Source organism: Amblyomma mixtum, chromosome 2 (assembly GCF_055824585.1).
Source record: "Amblyomma mixtum isolate Tamu chromosome 2, ASM5582458v1, whole genome shotgun sequence".
NCBI classification, from domain to species: Eukaryota; Metazoa; Arthropoda; class Arachnida; order Ixodida; family Ixodidae; genus Amblyomma; species Amblyomma mixtum.
The window spans coordinates 19,899,860-19,915,746 of record NC_143013.1 but is presented as its reverse complement, the minus strand read 5'-3'; the positions used below and the strand labels follow the sequence as shown (position 1 = coordinate 19,915,746).

General features: G+C 47.0%; 1 protein-coding gene across 2 annotated transcripts; it reads right to left on the bottom strand.

The window, feature by feature from the left end:
* Positions 1–5,473: 5,473 nt before the first annotated feature.
* LOC149358593 (uncharacterized) lies at positions 5,474–12,650 on the bottom strand. 2 transcript variants are annotated; one of them, XM_089568873.1, is made up of 6 exons: positions 11,473–12,650; positions 10,373–10,485; positions 8,253–8,345; positions 7,328–7,363; positions 7,147–7,212; positions 5,485–5,809 (listed from the first exon to the last, which is right to left on the bottom strand). In XM_089568873.1, exons 1-6 carry the CDS (start codon positions 11,564–11,566, stop codon positions 5,714–5,716), a joined length of 498 nt encoding a protein of 165 aa, XP_089424999.1. In that variant the 5' UTR covers positions 11,567–12,650; the 3' UTR covers positions 5,485–5,713. The 2 variants fall into 2 exon arrangements, with proteins under 2 accessions (XP_089425000.1, XP_089424999.1); XM_089568874.1 differs by lacking the exon at positions 7,328–7,363 and having other exon boundaries at positions 5,474–5,809.
* Positions 12,651–15,887: the final 3,237 nt, after the last annotated feature.

Sequence of the window (15,887 nt, the reverse complement as noted above, 5' to 3'; positions counted from 1 at the left end):
TGCGAGGTCTCGATAGTTTATTTTCTTTCGTCGTTAACAGAAAAAGATAATTTTCCTACACGTACAACTCGCCAGCCATCGCGTTAATATTGATACGTGGCGGCTAGAAGCAGCAATAGAAACAGCAGAGGTAATCTGCTACGCAAGGGACCGACGGCTTGAAGTAGACTCACAGCACACAAGCTCGCACCTCAGCGTCGTCTTCGTAACAAAACCACTTCGTCGTCCTCCCAGCGTCCGTAGCATGACCCCCCTCGCGGCAAAAGCACCGTCCCGGTGCGCACTACACAGGCCAGCTAGACGGCGAGTTGTAAGGTTTGAGGCGGGACACATGGACGATGTCGGTGCGGGGTGCAGCGGCCGGGGATGGCGGATGTAGCGGGGTGATCTCGTAAGTCACCGCGGTCACCGGACGTACGACCCGATAAGGGCCTGTATATCGGGGAAGCAGTTTTTCACAAAGGCCCACACGGCGGGAAGGGACCCAGAGTAAAACAAGAGAACCAGGAGAGTAGGTGACTTCACGACGGCGACAGTCATGACGTCGTTTCTGATTGACTTGGGAGGCTGACAGCCGCTGGCGGGCGACAAGACGGGCAGCGTCGGCGCGAGCGATGGCGTCCCGAGCGTAAGGACTCCGTAGCAATATACTGGCTTTGTGTTGCCACCCTCTAGTAGAGATCGCTGCTGCCTCTTTTCGCAGGTATAGCTATATCTCCTGATGATAACGCTCCATACCGCAGCCTTAAGGGTATGACGGGATAGCTTTAATGGTTTAGTGCTCATATATGCGGAATTAGTCATTCTAACCTATACATTCATAGATCGCTGGGAGTCCACGTACCCTTATTGGCGCAGTGGTGCAGCGGTTAAGCGATGCGCCACTGCCCTGCGATGGCGGGTGCTGCCACCGGTGGGGCTTGTGATACCCAGTTTAATTGCTCTTCCCGAGCAACCTCTCGCGACCAATCATTCACTTAACTGCCACCTGGCACGGTGGGCTTATGTCGACATTACGACGCCGATGACGACGCCGTCTTTTCTGCAACGCGGGACCCTTAACTCTCTCGAGTTAGCATTCTGCTAACGTTTTATCACGCATATAATGTGTATCGGCGTTAATGTTTTGTCTGTTAACAATTTTGCAGTTTTACGAATGAAATTAGACCAGTAAGGACAAAAAATTTCACGCAGGTTGGGTCACTAGAACACACACGAGCACTCAAGCGCGATAAAAGGTCACGATGCAGGCGCTGACCGTGCACAGGCAGCGTACTACTCCTTCCGGATGGCCGCGAGGGTCAAGCTCGTCCTGTAGCCCGGCTCCGCGGGGTGTCGTCCCAGGGTGCAGTTCTTAATCAGCGCCGGTCATCCATCTCCGGCCGACGCCAAATCTGAGCCCGGCACAGAGGCCGCTCTGTCCAGCCGAGGAACTTGCAAGGCCAGCGGTGCCTCCTCCCACGCCGGGTCCGGAGTGCACGTGCCGTCTAGCATTATGGCCCCGAGCTGGTGGCGCAGTTTGGGCTCAGCTCCAATTTATTTTGCCCCGGTGGACGGCTCTGTCCACCGAGCGGAGTCGGTTGCAGCCAAGTTGACGGCCGCAATCTTAAGTTGCCATCATTCTTCCCGCAACGGCGCTAAAGGAGAGATAGCGAAGACAGTAGGGACAACTTCTGTCGGAGTTGCTTCTTTCTGAAGGACGAGGTATCCGCCTCAAAGAGCGCTGCGGAGTCAGCTGGTGCGTCGGCACTGTCGCTAAACAAGGTTGGCGCTTGAAGTGCGAGTAATGAACTTTCTCGAGTCTAATTCCTTTTTTACATCCCCACACCACGGCTTTGGGAAGTCATTTTCTTGCGAAACCCAACTTGCTAGCTTTACTATCAAACTTCACCATATTTTAGATCGCGCATCAGAAGCTGGCTGCATTTTCCTAGATTACTCTAAAGCATTCGACAAGGTAGGTCACCGCCTATTATTTTTAAAGCTAATCCAACTGAATATCGACTACAGCGTTCTGAAATGGATTGAATACTTTCTTCTTAACCGATCGCAGTTCGTTTCCGCTAATAATTTTAACTCACCTTTTAGCTAAGTTTACTCGGGCGTGCCACAACGCTTAGTGCTTGGACTCATTTTATTTCTTATTTACATCAACGATCTTCCTTCCATTGTGTCATCTAACATTATTTTGTTTGCTGACGACTGTTTGCTTTCCGCGAAATAAAATCCCGCGAAGATGTTATTCTTCTTCAGCGTGATCTCTTTAACATTTATCTTTGGTGTAATGAATGGCTTATGGAACTAATACGTCCTAATCTGGAATACGCCGCCGCCATATGGGATCCCCATCATGAAAAACTGATAACTTTGCTTGAGCTAGTTCAAAATAACGGCGCTCGTTTTATCCTGTCCAACTTTAACCGTACCGCAAGTGTAACAAGCATGAAAGCTAATCTTTCTTTGCCTCTTTTAGCATCCCGCCGGCAGACAATTCGTTTGAGCCTCTTTCATAAGCTATACCATCATCCCATGCTACCCTTATTTCGTCCCCCAGATACGTGTCAAACCGCATTGATCATCGTCACAAAGTTGGCATTGAAACGTGTAACACTGTAACTGCATTTCAGTCTTTCTTGCCTCGTACATCACGCGAATAGAATCGCCTTCCCGCAGATATCGTCGACGTAAGTGATAATCGGCATTTTCGTTCTGCACTAGCTAACATTGTATAACAGGAGTATGATAATACTTCGTTTTGTATCATGCATTGCATCTGTTTATGTATTTTTTTGTTTTGTAACCACTCTCCTCTTTAATGCCTTTGGCCTTGAGTGTTCAATGAATGAAATGAAATGTAATACATTAAGGATGAACAGCGACAAAGGTAACCCGCAGTTATTTTGGCACCTGCAATAGCGAGAGGAAGGGGGGACGATATGTTGCTCTGACTTCAATCAAAGTAAGCCGCAGACGCACTGTACGTCTAATAGCCCTATCGGGCAGTCAAGGTCAAGTGGCCTTTGAGTCACTGTTAAACGTCGCTAGTGTCTTTCGTAACCAGTAAGATGGGAAATGTTTTAAAAGACAATGAGGACAGATTGCTTCATATTAACTAAATGACTTGGAATGTCGTGAATGTGACTTCAGATTTTGACAGCAGTTTCATCGCTTTTCAAGAAAATTTTCATGATTCCATATTTTAATTCAGTGTTTTTATTGTAATTTTTGTTTATGAAATATCTGTGGTCGCGTGCTTCATTTATGTTTTGAAAGTAGCTGTTAAGTCTCTCAGTACGTCCCTTTCAAGCAAATAAGCCTGCGACTTAGACTTACTATGCGTTGACATAAAGGATGAATGTGTTCCACCTTCTCAATCAACCGTTTTCATCTGCACTGAGCTTTGTCACCTCGGCGGCGTGCCCGAAAGTTAAGCTTCACGCTCTGATCATTCCACTTAATTTCACCGTGTGCTTAGCGACGCTTCTTACTGCTGTATCGCTGTATAAAACCCGTCCTACTAAGTCAGCGGGCGACAGGAGACGTTTTCATCACGCAGCTGCACCGATAAGTGACAGCGCTTCCAAAGCGCAAACCCGTCCACTCGCACGGTGGGCAAACAGGACTAGTGCGAACAGGTTTAATCGGCGACGACCGTGATTCCTCCCTGGCCTCACTATCTGACAGGACAACCTTAGGAGACTCGGCGATGTTCATTTACGTTCAGCGCCTCAGCCCACACCCATTACTGTCTGCCGTGATTAAAACGAAGCCAGTTGAGATAAAAAAAAGCAGAAAACTTGTTTACTGAAACGCCACCAGGGGGCCCAGTCGTTGCCTTAAGGAAGACGTCGTAGCTTTTGCTCTTTTCCTGCTACAGACTTTATTCGCGAAAGAAAACGAGTAATCCTGTTTTCGCTGCACCTTTCGTTAATGCCATTTTCTCTGTGACACATTATATTCACCACTCGCCGGAGCAAGTTTTGCTGCCTCCGGAACTCAGCTAGGGAGAATGCATCTGGTGGTTTTTTGCTCCAGCCCTACTCGATTCTCTCTCCTTTTTTTTTATTTGCTCCAGAGAAAAAAGTGCGAAAGGTGAAATGCTTGCCTAGTGGACATATTGCACCCAGCTTAATTTTGATGTCACGTCCGAAGCTTGTAGCTCCACTCCTTTTGCAGGTTTTTGCACTTTTTTCTCCCAGGGCTGAAGGCGCTTCGTTGTATGAGCTGAGGACATAAAGACCAATCTACAGGTTCATTTATTATGCGAGCGAACAAAGTTTCAGCATCCAATTAATGATTACTTCGTAATTACGTGTAACAAGCACACTTTCTCTCGTTTCCCAACTAGGTTTTTTCTAGGCGTTTAATATCCAAAGTCATTTTAAACTGTAGTGGAGAGGTAACCAAAATTAATTAGTGATTTTCGGTACATTTTTTCTTCCCTTTCAATTAGAGAGACCTGTACATCGATTCAATCACTGACGTTTTTGTGCTATAACTCGTGTCAGAGATCTGGAACCTTTTTAACACCCGCTTCCTCTAGAACTTTATTTTGTGCGCTTTTGTGCAGCACTAAGACGGAGGGAAATTTGCTGTCACTGTCAGCTAGTGCACTTAGCCGTGGGAAGTATCACTCAGGCGACTTGATTGCAAGGCAAGGCAGAACGTGAGGCTAACTCGAGCCACACATTTTTAACGGCGCTAATAAATTTACAAACTGTACTGTTTTTTTTTTCGAGCGCAATCATTCTTAAAGAACTTAATTTAAATTGAAGCTTCTTCCACAGCTTTATCAAGCAAGTAGACACCAAAACTCAAGTCAAGCGTGATGCACTCCCGGGATACGGACACGTAAAGTGGCGGCATGCGGCATAAGTTAAATACTTTTACCGCGTTTGTCGACAACTTGAGAAACACATCGTAGCCTGAAAATCCGACAACATATTTTCAAGTACGCTGGCAACGCCCAGCTTACAGGCCCCTGTTCTACCTTTTTAAACATATGTACCAAGGCTACACACGTGGATAGCGGAAAGCGTTGGGCCGAGTAAGTTCGTTGTGTTCATTTCGAGGCGGGTGTGTTATGCGATCAGTGCCATTAAAGGACTCCGCCTGACTAGTTGCGGATGTCACTAATGTCGGGCGACGATCAAAGTGCACTTCGTCTTGCCAGTATGACACGGTTTTTAAGCATATAGAAGGTCTCTGGAGAACTTTGAACCTACACAGTGTGGCAATGGAGCGTTTTAGCTTTATATGTCAGAGCCGGTGGACCTGCCTTACCTTGTGCCAGACTGTAGCTGCTGTTCCTGTCGTTGTGGGCATTGCTTTTAGGTTTGGAAGCGGCACGGTAGCGTTCCACATTCTACGCTGTGCACAAAGCAGCGGGTCTTGGAGAGCACTTACGATCACTGATGCCCGGTCAGTGTATACGAACAAAACGACAAAGCAGCTGACCATACCGAGCAACTGTCAAATGCCAAATGACCTACATCGTGTGATTACCGCTAGGCAGGTCAATACTGAATCAGGGAGTTGTACTGAACTTGTTATTCTTTGTTAGCTACAAAATATAGAGAAAGGGGCGCAGTCACAACCACATCCTCACGAAAAACTCACTTCAGTTTCAGGGAAGCTGCAATAACAGTTAACGAATGCCCACCGTCCGCAAAAGGTCTACCATGGCGCGATAAAACAAGTTTTATTTCTTTCGCTAACCAAAGGTGAGCAGAAGCCGCTCCGTAAGAGCTGCTACGTCGTGAAGGGACTCCATTGGCAGGTCCATTATACCCGTCTGGCTGAAGCATACCTGTGCAACAAAGACATAAATGAAAAAAACATAAGACACCATTTAAGAAATTCGAAGAGGTGACTCCAAGGGATAAAACAAGAGGCTGAATTGGGTAGGCTCATCTAGACGCATCATTTACAAAATTTTGGCAAGCATGACTTAAATAATGACTTGGCTTAATGATTTATATAAGCCAATGCTATCCACCGCCTGTTTACAGGAGGTATTCTGGGGCCTGAAATGGGAACAATTGGGGATAGGAGTTAATGAAGAATACCTAAATAATCTGCAATTCGCTGATGACATTGCCTTGCTAAGTCACTCAGGACATGAACTGCAAAGCATGATCAATGAGTTAGGCCGAGCAGAACGGTGGGGCCAAAAAATAACAAGCAGGAAACCAAAGTAATGTTCAACAGTCTAGCAAGGAAACAGCAGTTCGCAATTGGTAGCAAGGTGCTGCAAGTAGTAAGAGAATATGCCTACTTAGGGCAGGTAGTAATCGCTGATCCGGATCATGAGAGGGAAATAGCTAGAAGAATAAGAATGGGGTGGAACGCATAGGGCAGGTTCTCTCAGATCATGAATGACAGTTTACCAATATCCCCCAAGAAAGAAGTATACAACAGCTGTATTTTACCGGTACTCACCTATGGGACAGAAACGTAGAGGCTAACTAACAGGGTTCAGCTTAAGTTAAGGACAACGCAGCGAGCTATAGAAAGAAAAAGATAGGTGTAACGTAAAGAGATCGGAAGCGGGCGGAGTGGGTGAGGGAACAAACCCGGGTTAATGACATCCTAGTCGAATCCAAGAGGAAGAAATGGGCTTGGGCAGGGCATGTATGCGAAGGCAAGATAACCGCTGGTCCTTGAGGGTAACGGAGTGGATTCCAAGAGAAGGCAAGCGTAGCAGGGGTCGGCAGAAAGCTAGGTGGGCGGATGAGATTAAGAAGTTTGCGGGCATACGGTGGCCGCAACTGGCAAAGGACAACGTTAATTGGAGAGACATGGCAGCAGCCTTTGCACTGCAGTGGGCGCAGACAGGCTGACGATGATGACTTATATATGGCATTGCTAACCAACTACTGAAAATTAAACTGCTGTTCCCACTTCCTTGTTGTTGTTTTTTTTGCACCTTAGGTGGTTCCCAGGTTCATATTACCGATTTACTTGGTCAGGGTGAGAGTGCGTTTATTTCGACGTAAGTCAAGCATTCCTCAACAGTCTAAAAAAACAAAAATTGCTTGCCGTTGTCGGTATTTGGTCTACTTTTGCCTTCAGTAAGAGAGTAATCAAACCCCGTTACATCGGATAGTTAAAAACACGAGTTTTAAAGTGAGTTCATGCACTTGCCAGTCCATCGTACGTCGCATTCATAAGCTCTTCGGTGTCTCCAAGCTCAGTGTAGAATGGTGAGCTCTGCAAAAAAAGCCCATTACTTTAAAGATGTTAAAGAGTGTTGCGCTCAATCTCCGCAATGCCAATATTTTCAACGTAGCTGAATATTTTCAAGGTTCCGTGCCAGCCAACGTACCTTGTTGGTAACGGAGTTTAGTCCACACTCAAAAAACTGAAAAAGACCACAGAGCTCATTATATGTCACGCGTGGATGGTGCTTCCATTAGCCGATTTGGTTTCATGAGGAAGATGTCAATGACAAGACAACAATTTTATGTTAATTAACCAGGCAGTGTTACAAACGAACTGACTGGTTACCAGTGTGTTATTTACCAAAGCAAGCTTGACAGTTCTCGCAGTAAATCTGTCAACGTGTCACAGGATTTGTATCTATGAATATTGTTACAAAGAATGAAAAATTTTGCGTTCACCTACTAGAGGTAAATTAAAACCTCACAGTTCTAGTAAAATGTCTCGGTCGACATATTTTGACTTCTAAAACTGATTGCAAATGTGCTGTGCACCTTGCCTTTGTAGTCCTACATCATGAACTTAATTCGCGCACTTAAGGGAATAGAACGCGATATAGGAGGAGCTGTATCTACAGCATTGATTCCGTTCGGGGGTGCAGCCGGAAGTTTTCATTCCGTATAAAACTAGTTGCAACAGAGTGCTTTAGTTGAAATAAAACGAGGTGAAAACCAGCTATATTTTAGGACATGCCGGCATGTGAAACAAAGTGCCTTTTCAGCCGGTTTTCAGCCTTGAATGATTTTATACAGTTGACCATCTATAGGGAGCATTACTGACAAGGCATATGTCTGACGACAGAGCTCCGGTAGTAAATTTTTTGAACGCTGTTCGAAGTTTTCATCTTAAAGCAGCACGAAGCACAGGATGTAGTGGAAGAAACAAGAGACGACACGAGCGCAATCTAACAACTGTTAGAATCTAACAAAGCTTTCGCAGTGTGCGTCAGAGCATCAATGCCTGTAATAAAGAACGGCTACAGGGATTGCCCGCCTAGCTTGTAGTTTTAGTCGAAGCATACATTTGCTTACCATCTGTTGTGGCTTCTGCTGAGCACCTTCCCTCGCCTTTTGCTCGGCTTCGTCAAAGCAGCTTTTGTATCCCGCACAAATAAGTGTCAGTCTCTAGGCCAATAGAGAATGATATTAAAAGTAACAAGCAGCCAGGATTTCCCAGTACCGCCATGCTTGTGGAAGAAGGCTTCAAATCACTTAGACTCTGCAAACTGGACATGTGCTGTCAAGCCCTGTACTTTTCTTGAGGACTGAACTCACAGTTCTGTTGCAAAGCGACCACTTGGAGTTCGTATCGAATTTCAAAGGCGCACACATACAAAACTGTTAAGTGTCCGTTGTATTGCCTTGAAAGAGGCCTACAGGCCTAGTAACAATTAAATGTGCTCGGAAAACCAGTGCGAGGTATGAAGAATTAATTACAAAAGGTTTTGCACCGACAGTTTCGGTCTCGGTAGGCGCCAGCACTGAAGTTCACCTGGACGTAACGGCAGAACTGCCAACCATGACTACCAAATTCCAGATGACGTCGGCGTCGCCGGCAAGCACTGGTTGTTCCTGTGAACAACCGCTGGGTGTGGTGACGTCACAACAGTGGGGGAAAGTGTACCTTCACGTCACTCGATGCTGATGGAAACGCCGAACGGCTCTTTGGACAACATTCCAAATCCTAGTATATTATGTCCCACTCAAAGCCTGCGACTGTCTTACTAGAAGGAGTCTAGTTACGCCCGTGAAACAAATCGTGTCCTTTGTTTGCATTAGAAACTTTGTGTGTGCACCTCTTTAAAATAAACCAATTAAATTTTTGCCAGAAGCAAGCATCTAGTGATTTTCATCGATCTATTATTAAATTAACTGGACAATTATTAAAATACAATTATCAAATTAACTGAACAGGGCCTAATAGCATATTCACGCACTGGGCATTATTTTTTTCCAGCGGAAATTTATCGATAACCTTTTCCTCTCCTGTTGTTTCTTGTTTTTTTATTGTATAACTTCTTTAGCTATGTACTACTTATACAGGGTGTTTCACCTAAGACTTTCTGCAATTTTTAAAAATACGCTATTTGAATTAGATGCGCGTTTTTTCTGGCATAGCATTGTCAGTGGTGTAGTACATCATAATTCAACTAAGACGTGCTAACTAGCAGGCTTGTTAACCAATATTTAATAGTTAACTTTTAAACTATTACCGTTGGGCTCCTTAATTATTGAGAGGCATGCAGCCCACCCTAAGTAATGTCCATATACGTTTTTAGAATTTCGAGAACACAATTATCCTCGGCGCTGTGGCCCAACAAATTTCGCCTACATCGCGCCAAAATACATGCGGTTTGAGAAGCTTGCAGGCAAAGCAACCTCTCCAGTGAACCTAAATCGTCGAAATAGCCAAAATTTGTTGGGCCACAGCGCCGAGGATAATCGCGTTCTCGAAATTCTAAAAACGGATATGGACATTACTTACGGTGGGCTGCATGCCTCTCAATAATTAAGGAACCCAACGGTAATAGTTTAAAAGTTAACTATTAAATATTGGTAACAAGACTGCTAGTTAGCACGTCTTAGTTGCATTATGATGTACTACACCACTGACAATGCTATGCCAGAAAAAACGCGCATCTAATTCAAATAGCTTATTTTTAAAAATTGCAGAAAGTCTTAGGTGAAACACCCTGTATATGCCTATATTTGCTTGCGCCCACCCTTTCTTTATTAACTGTACCGCTGACGACAGCAAGAACTGCACAAGTGTTCATTGAGTTTTTATTGCAGTTGCTGTGTCTCAGCAGTTACTACTGTTTTACTTAATGATATAGGAGGTCCCAGTGCAGTCGCTGACTATGGGACCTCCTTATGTGTAAGTTAGTCCACATTATAATTTATTTTTTTACAATAAATTTATTCTGATTCTAAAAAAAACATAAACAAAAGATAAAGTTCCGTGAAAGCAGTCTAATGCTGTGTATTAAACTGTGCTTGCGTGTATAAAAATTGTCGAGCGCTCATGAAATGCGTTGCACAACCTAACGTAGTCTCATTTTGTACAAAAACATCAACAAATGCAAATAGTAAGCAGAATTTTGATCGGCTGTTCAGTTCTAGGAAAGGCATGGCGTAGGCTGTATACATACCCGGTCGACGTTGTTCTTCGGCGTAAGCGCAGCCATTTTCGCGGCCTCCTTACTGCAGACCCTCATCATTTTGCCGAAGTGCGACCTCGCGTCTAGTAGGCGCTTTCCGGACGCTGAAACATGGCGACGCACTCCGGTGAAGGCCAGAGAGGGTTCCTTTTTGCCCGGAGGGTGGCTTAAACGTTTCGTTGAAACCATGTAAGTTTGAATTCGAGTTCGAATTAGAACTCCAAAGGAAAATGCGTTCGAATAATACGTAAATCAATTTAAGGGCGGTGTTTTATGGTTTGGACGGAGCCCCTCTTGGTGTTGACAGGACTAAATCGATTCGAATGAAATGAACGTTCGAATCAAGAGAGTTTGAATTAAAGACAGTCCGTTATGACGTCTCAGTCGATGAGAATCCATTTTGCGTTTACAAGAATACTATTATAAATACAGGCTACAGGAAACTTGACTTTAAGCGTTCTACTTCTCGGGTTGGATGAAACTTTGATGTTAGCGCTGTGTAGCTAAACGTCTCCCGTCAAGATAGCACCAATGCTCAGATTGTTGTATGCTCTCTTTAATGCTTTCGTTAAGCGATTTGTGGGCCACAGGCATAATACATTTCTTCGCGAATGCTGCTTCCCTATGTCCAAGACTGTGGCGAAGAACTTTTTATAGTGGTCATCAAAAGCGGACGCATCGACCAATCGACGTGAGGGTCAAACAGTGTACCGCGATCCTGATCGATCACCATTCGGCTTGGAAGGTTCGTGGCCGTCGCCGTGTAATAATCCCAGCACAAGAAGCACATTCTATTATCAAAACTTTTGGTTTGGTTTGGTTTGGTTGGTTTAAACCAATTCAAAACTTTTGACTTGACACTAACCTGCCTGCTTACGCCGTGATGTTAACTCATTTTGCGTGTTTAGCAAAGCGGGCACTGTGGATGAAGCAAATCTGTTCTTTCTTTTTTTTTTTCCAAGAGCGGCTGGTGCTCACAGCAATATGTGGCTGTATAGTATTGAAACTTCCAAATCTGGCGGCTTGTCGAAATTGATCGCGGTATTCTGTTCATAGTGTAATCTAGTGTGCCCCGTTCGAAATGTACTCACGCATATTAAGCTGCCTGCAATGTCGACTCGTGGCGGTTGTGCATAGAAAGAGAAAGAACAGTTGGCTCCACTGGGAACCCAACGGAGTCGACATCACTCAGCCGGTTCACTGAGGGTTTGTGCTGAAGCTACGCTCGTCTACCGAGTCACGCGCCGAGGAAGAGTTTTATGGCAAAATGTGGCTGCGCACACATTGCACCTGTCCGAGATCGCAGCAGCCAATAAAGAGCAAAAGCCGGTAATCAGAGGGAGGTGGGGAATATACTTCTTTCAGTCTCAAGGTTATTTCTGCCTCCTGTGCTGAACGTAGCCGACGCATATTTTTGAAAAATGAGCACTGTGAGCTAGGCGCTGGCAAGAGAGCACGCACCTCTGTGTGCTTTGTTGCCAGCTGTAAAAGAAGTGCGAAGAAAGGGCGACCAGCAGAAATAAGCTCGCTGCTATGCCACCATATCGCTAGGGGTACCTCGTCGTCATTATGAAAAATTAATGGCAAATACATTTTTTTCCTTTGTAATCTCTTCCAGCTACGACCTCGGAATCGGTCTCTTTTTTTTTCGTATTATATGTGGCAGTGAGGATATCCACGATGAACGGAGCATAAGCATGGGCTTAGGGCGGAAATGGTTCGCCGAAACATTTCCCGGCCGATGATAGCGGAGAGGGTTATTTATCAGTTCGAAACTGAAAATTGAAAATTGGTTCTTGAGGAAAGCAAATGGTGCAGTAATTGTCCCACTTCTCTGTAGACACCTAAACCGCGCCGTAAGGAAAGGGAGGAAGGTGGGAGTGAAAGAAGAAAGAGAAAAAGAGCTGCCATAGTGGAGGGCTCCGGAATAATTTCGTCCACCTGGGGATCCTTAACGTGCGCTGACATCGCACAGCGAAACACGGCCGCCACGGTCCGGTTCGAACCCGGGTACTTCGGCTCAGTAGTCGAACGCACTAACCACTAAGCCACCGTGGCTGGTAGAGCAGAATAAGGTTTGTAGTAGTCAGCCACCTTTCCAGGAACTCTTGAAGTTATTAGAGAACACTGGCGTTATGGGACAGTGGTAAAGACACCTTCATTGAGTTAAGTGACAACACCACCTATACAGGAGGCGTATTCTTGAAGAAACGCTGAAAACGTTTCACAAAACTGCAGCTACACAAGCTCGTGGGGAGAAAGAAGATAAGTCAGCACACGAAACGAAGATACTACAGGAAAACGTTATTGTTTGAGTGAAACTGTGATAGATGGAAAGTTTTAATGGACAAACGTTTGATCACACAACGTTTGTCCTGCATGCGTGTTCCTTCTATGGCCCGCGTCTAAATTTAGCGCACAATCTGCAGTGACTTACTGGCTCGTCTTTCTGCCTTAATGATAAGCTCGCACAACTCCCGTTCACTTTCATGAAGTTTTTCCTCCTCCTCCTCCTTAATAAAAGTGGGGAACAGCGCCGCGAGGTTGCTCTATAAGGAAAGAAAGCAAAGTATATGCATCTTATTACGCCGAAAGCCTTTAATGGCTCATACTGTCGTCCGTTAACAAAGCATGTCACGCATGTTTGACTCGGGAACTAAAAAAGGTAGAAGAAAACCAATGGTTGCTTCAGATAGAGGAGGGAAAATTGAATCTAGACGCCATGTTTGACGACTGTAGGTTAATTAGTTAATTATAGGCAAAAATGTCGAAATTGCGTCGAAATAGCGCGAACGTCGATATAGCCACGGGAACGATGTGATGTCACATCCACCTGAAGTCGTCACGGCATATTGTCCTTGGTGGTGGTGGTGAAAACTTTAATCAAGAGAGCTTGAGGGTTAAAAAAATAAAAATAAATAACCCTGCTGCATGGTCGGTATCCTTAGTCCGGGACACCGCATGACGAGGCCCCGTCTCGCGCCCGCTTGACCAGAGCCCTTTGGGACTCCAGTGTGGAGCAGTTGAGGAGGGCAGTCTCCCATGCCTCTCGGGTGGGGGTGGGGGAGGGGGGAAGGTGAGGATTCTGAGTACATGCCCACACCATGTGAAAGATATCGCAGATCTCTCCACAGTGCGGGCAGCGCCCATCTGTGTTCGGATCGAAGTGTTTTGCTATTGCAGGACAGAGAAGGGTTCCTGTCTGCAGGCGCCGCAGAGTTCGCTCCTCCGCCTTACTCAGCCCCTTGGCAGGTGCCGGGTAGAGACGGTGGCTGTCGCAATAATAAATTAGGATTTCGCGGAACCGCAGAAGCGGTTTATGAGCTTCTGAGCCATGAGAGCTAGGATGAGGAGCCCGGTGTGTGAGCGCTCGGGCGGCCGCATCAGCGGCCTCATTGCCTCGTAGACCCTGGTGGCCAGGAGCCCAGATCACTTTTGTGCGAGTTGGATCGGCGAGAGCGCGTCTTAGAATTTGCGAGGCCAGAGGTGATATTTCGCCTGCAAGATAATGTTCACAGGCCCGGCGAGAGTCTGTAATAACCGTTTTCGATTTTGAATCGGCGGCAGCGAGAGCTATTGCGACTTCCTCCGCTCGTGTTGAATTTGGGGCCCGAAAAGATAGCCCATCGACATTCATTCCCCGGTGAACTACGGCAGCCGTGAAGAATCCTGCGGGCGACGGCCCTGTGATGTCCACGTAATAGACGCCCTCTTTATACCCATATTGCCTCTCAAGCGTGCGAACCCGCGCTTGTCGTCTGCCTTCATGTGAAGCCATGTCCATGTTACGCGGGAGCGGAGCGACCAAGAGCATGTGGCGCCACAGCACCGGGATGTTCTCCGTCCCCTCTGGTATGCATGTGTGTTGGATGTGTAAGCGGTTTAGCAGGCGGCGCCCAGGCACCGTCTGCGATAGCCGCGTATATTGGTTCACGAGGTGGGCCTCCCGCAACTCCTGATAGGAGTTTACCACTCCCAACGCCTTCAGTTTGGCGTTGGAGGTAGCCACCGGAAGGTCCAGTGCTCGCTTTGTTGCCTTCCTGATGATGGCGTCAATGCGCTCGTCTTGTTGTTTGGTGGTGCGTAGGTACGGCACGGCGTAGAGGATCCGGCTGGTCACGAAGGCATAGGCGAGCCGTAGCGCGTCCCTGCCCCGCAGACCACCCCGCTTGTTGGAAACACGGCGGATCATGCGCCCTACCTGTTCACCTATGCTCTTGAGTTTCGCTATAGTAGAGTCCGGCCTAAGTTTGTTATTGATGAACAGACCCAGGATCCGGAGCTCCGCCACTTCTCTGATGGGACCGCCTGACAGAGATATGTGTAGAGACGTGTTGTCCTTGTGGTTTGTCCTGACGTGTAGAAGCTCTGATTTGGCGGGAGCACATTGGAGACCACAGTCGGCAGCATATGCTTCGACTATGGTGGCGGCCTGCTGAAGGCGGTCCTCTATCTCCCCAAGGCTCCCCTCGGTGGTCCAGATTGTAATGTCGTCTGCGTAGAGTGCGTGTTTTATGCCATCTACCTGAGCCAGTCGGCCGGGCAGGTGCATCATGGCGATGTTGAAAAGGAGCGGTGATAACACCGCCCCCTGTGGTGTACCTCGTGTACCCATAGAGTACGGGCCGTACTCCTCGTCCTCGATCCGGAGGAGTGCCTGACGCGCAGAGAGGAAGTCTCTGACATAGGCGAAGACCTTCGCCCCGCAGTTAGTGGTGTTCAAGTTAGAGAGTATGGTGGCATGTTTAACATTGTCAAACGCCCCCTTAAGATCGAGGGCGAGAATGGCCTTGTCGTTTTGTTGCATGGCTGTGGGTCGTATTATGTCCCTGTGTAGTTGGAGTAGGACATCCTGTGCAGACATGTGCGGGCGGAACCCGAACATAGTGTCTGCAAAGAGGCCCTTACCCTCCATGTATGGAGAGAGGCGATCCCGAACCATCGTCTCCATGAGCTTTCCCACACACGAGGTTAATGAGATGGGTCTCAAGTTGTCCGTAGTCACGGCTTTACCTGCTTTGGGGATGAACGTTACAAGGGATGTTTTCCATTCGAGTGGGAGCGAACACCCATCCCAGATCTGATTTATGTATTGTAGCAAATGGAGATATGCACAGTCGGAGAGGTTCGCCAACAGTTTCACTGTTATGCGATCCCGACCCGGTGCCCCACCTCGGCGCATTTTAGCCAGGGCCGCCTTAAGGTCATGCAACTCAAAAGGGGCGTCTAAATCCTGATTTGGCTTGCCGGAGTACGTGTACTCGGGCCCAACCGGGTCGTTTGTGCGGCAGAGATACCTGTCGCACAAAGTGTCCGCAAGTTGCGCCGTTGTACCTTGGTACCCGTGCAGAGCCCGCCGGAGCTGTTTTTGCGTCTCCCCTTTCGTTTGAGAAGGGTCGATGAGGCTGCGCAAGAGACGCCAAGTCCCCTTCGAGCTCATCTGACGCGCTGCCGAGTTGCAGCGTTCTATCCAATTGGTGTCTGTGAGCTGGGCGGCATATGCCGC

Bases quoted from the DNA above. Each gene is read 5' to 3' on its own strand.
- LOC149358593 (XM_089568873.1), bottom strand. From the start codon at position 11,566: ATGTCGACTCCGTTGGGTTCCCAGTGGAGCCAACTGTTCTTTCTCTTT. The intron at 10,486-11,472 runs GTGAGTACATTT...GCCATGTTTCAG, and splicing joins TTGCAGGCAGCTTAATATGC to CGTCCGGAAAGCGCCTACTA. The intron at 7,364-8,252 runs GTAAGCAAATGT...GGTCTTTTTCAG, and splicing joins AGCAGAAGCCACAACAGATG to TTTTTTGAGTGTGGACTAAA.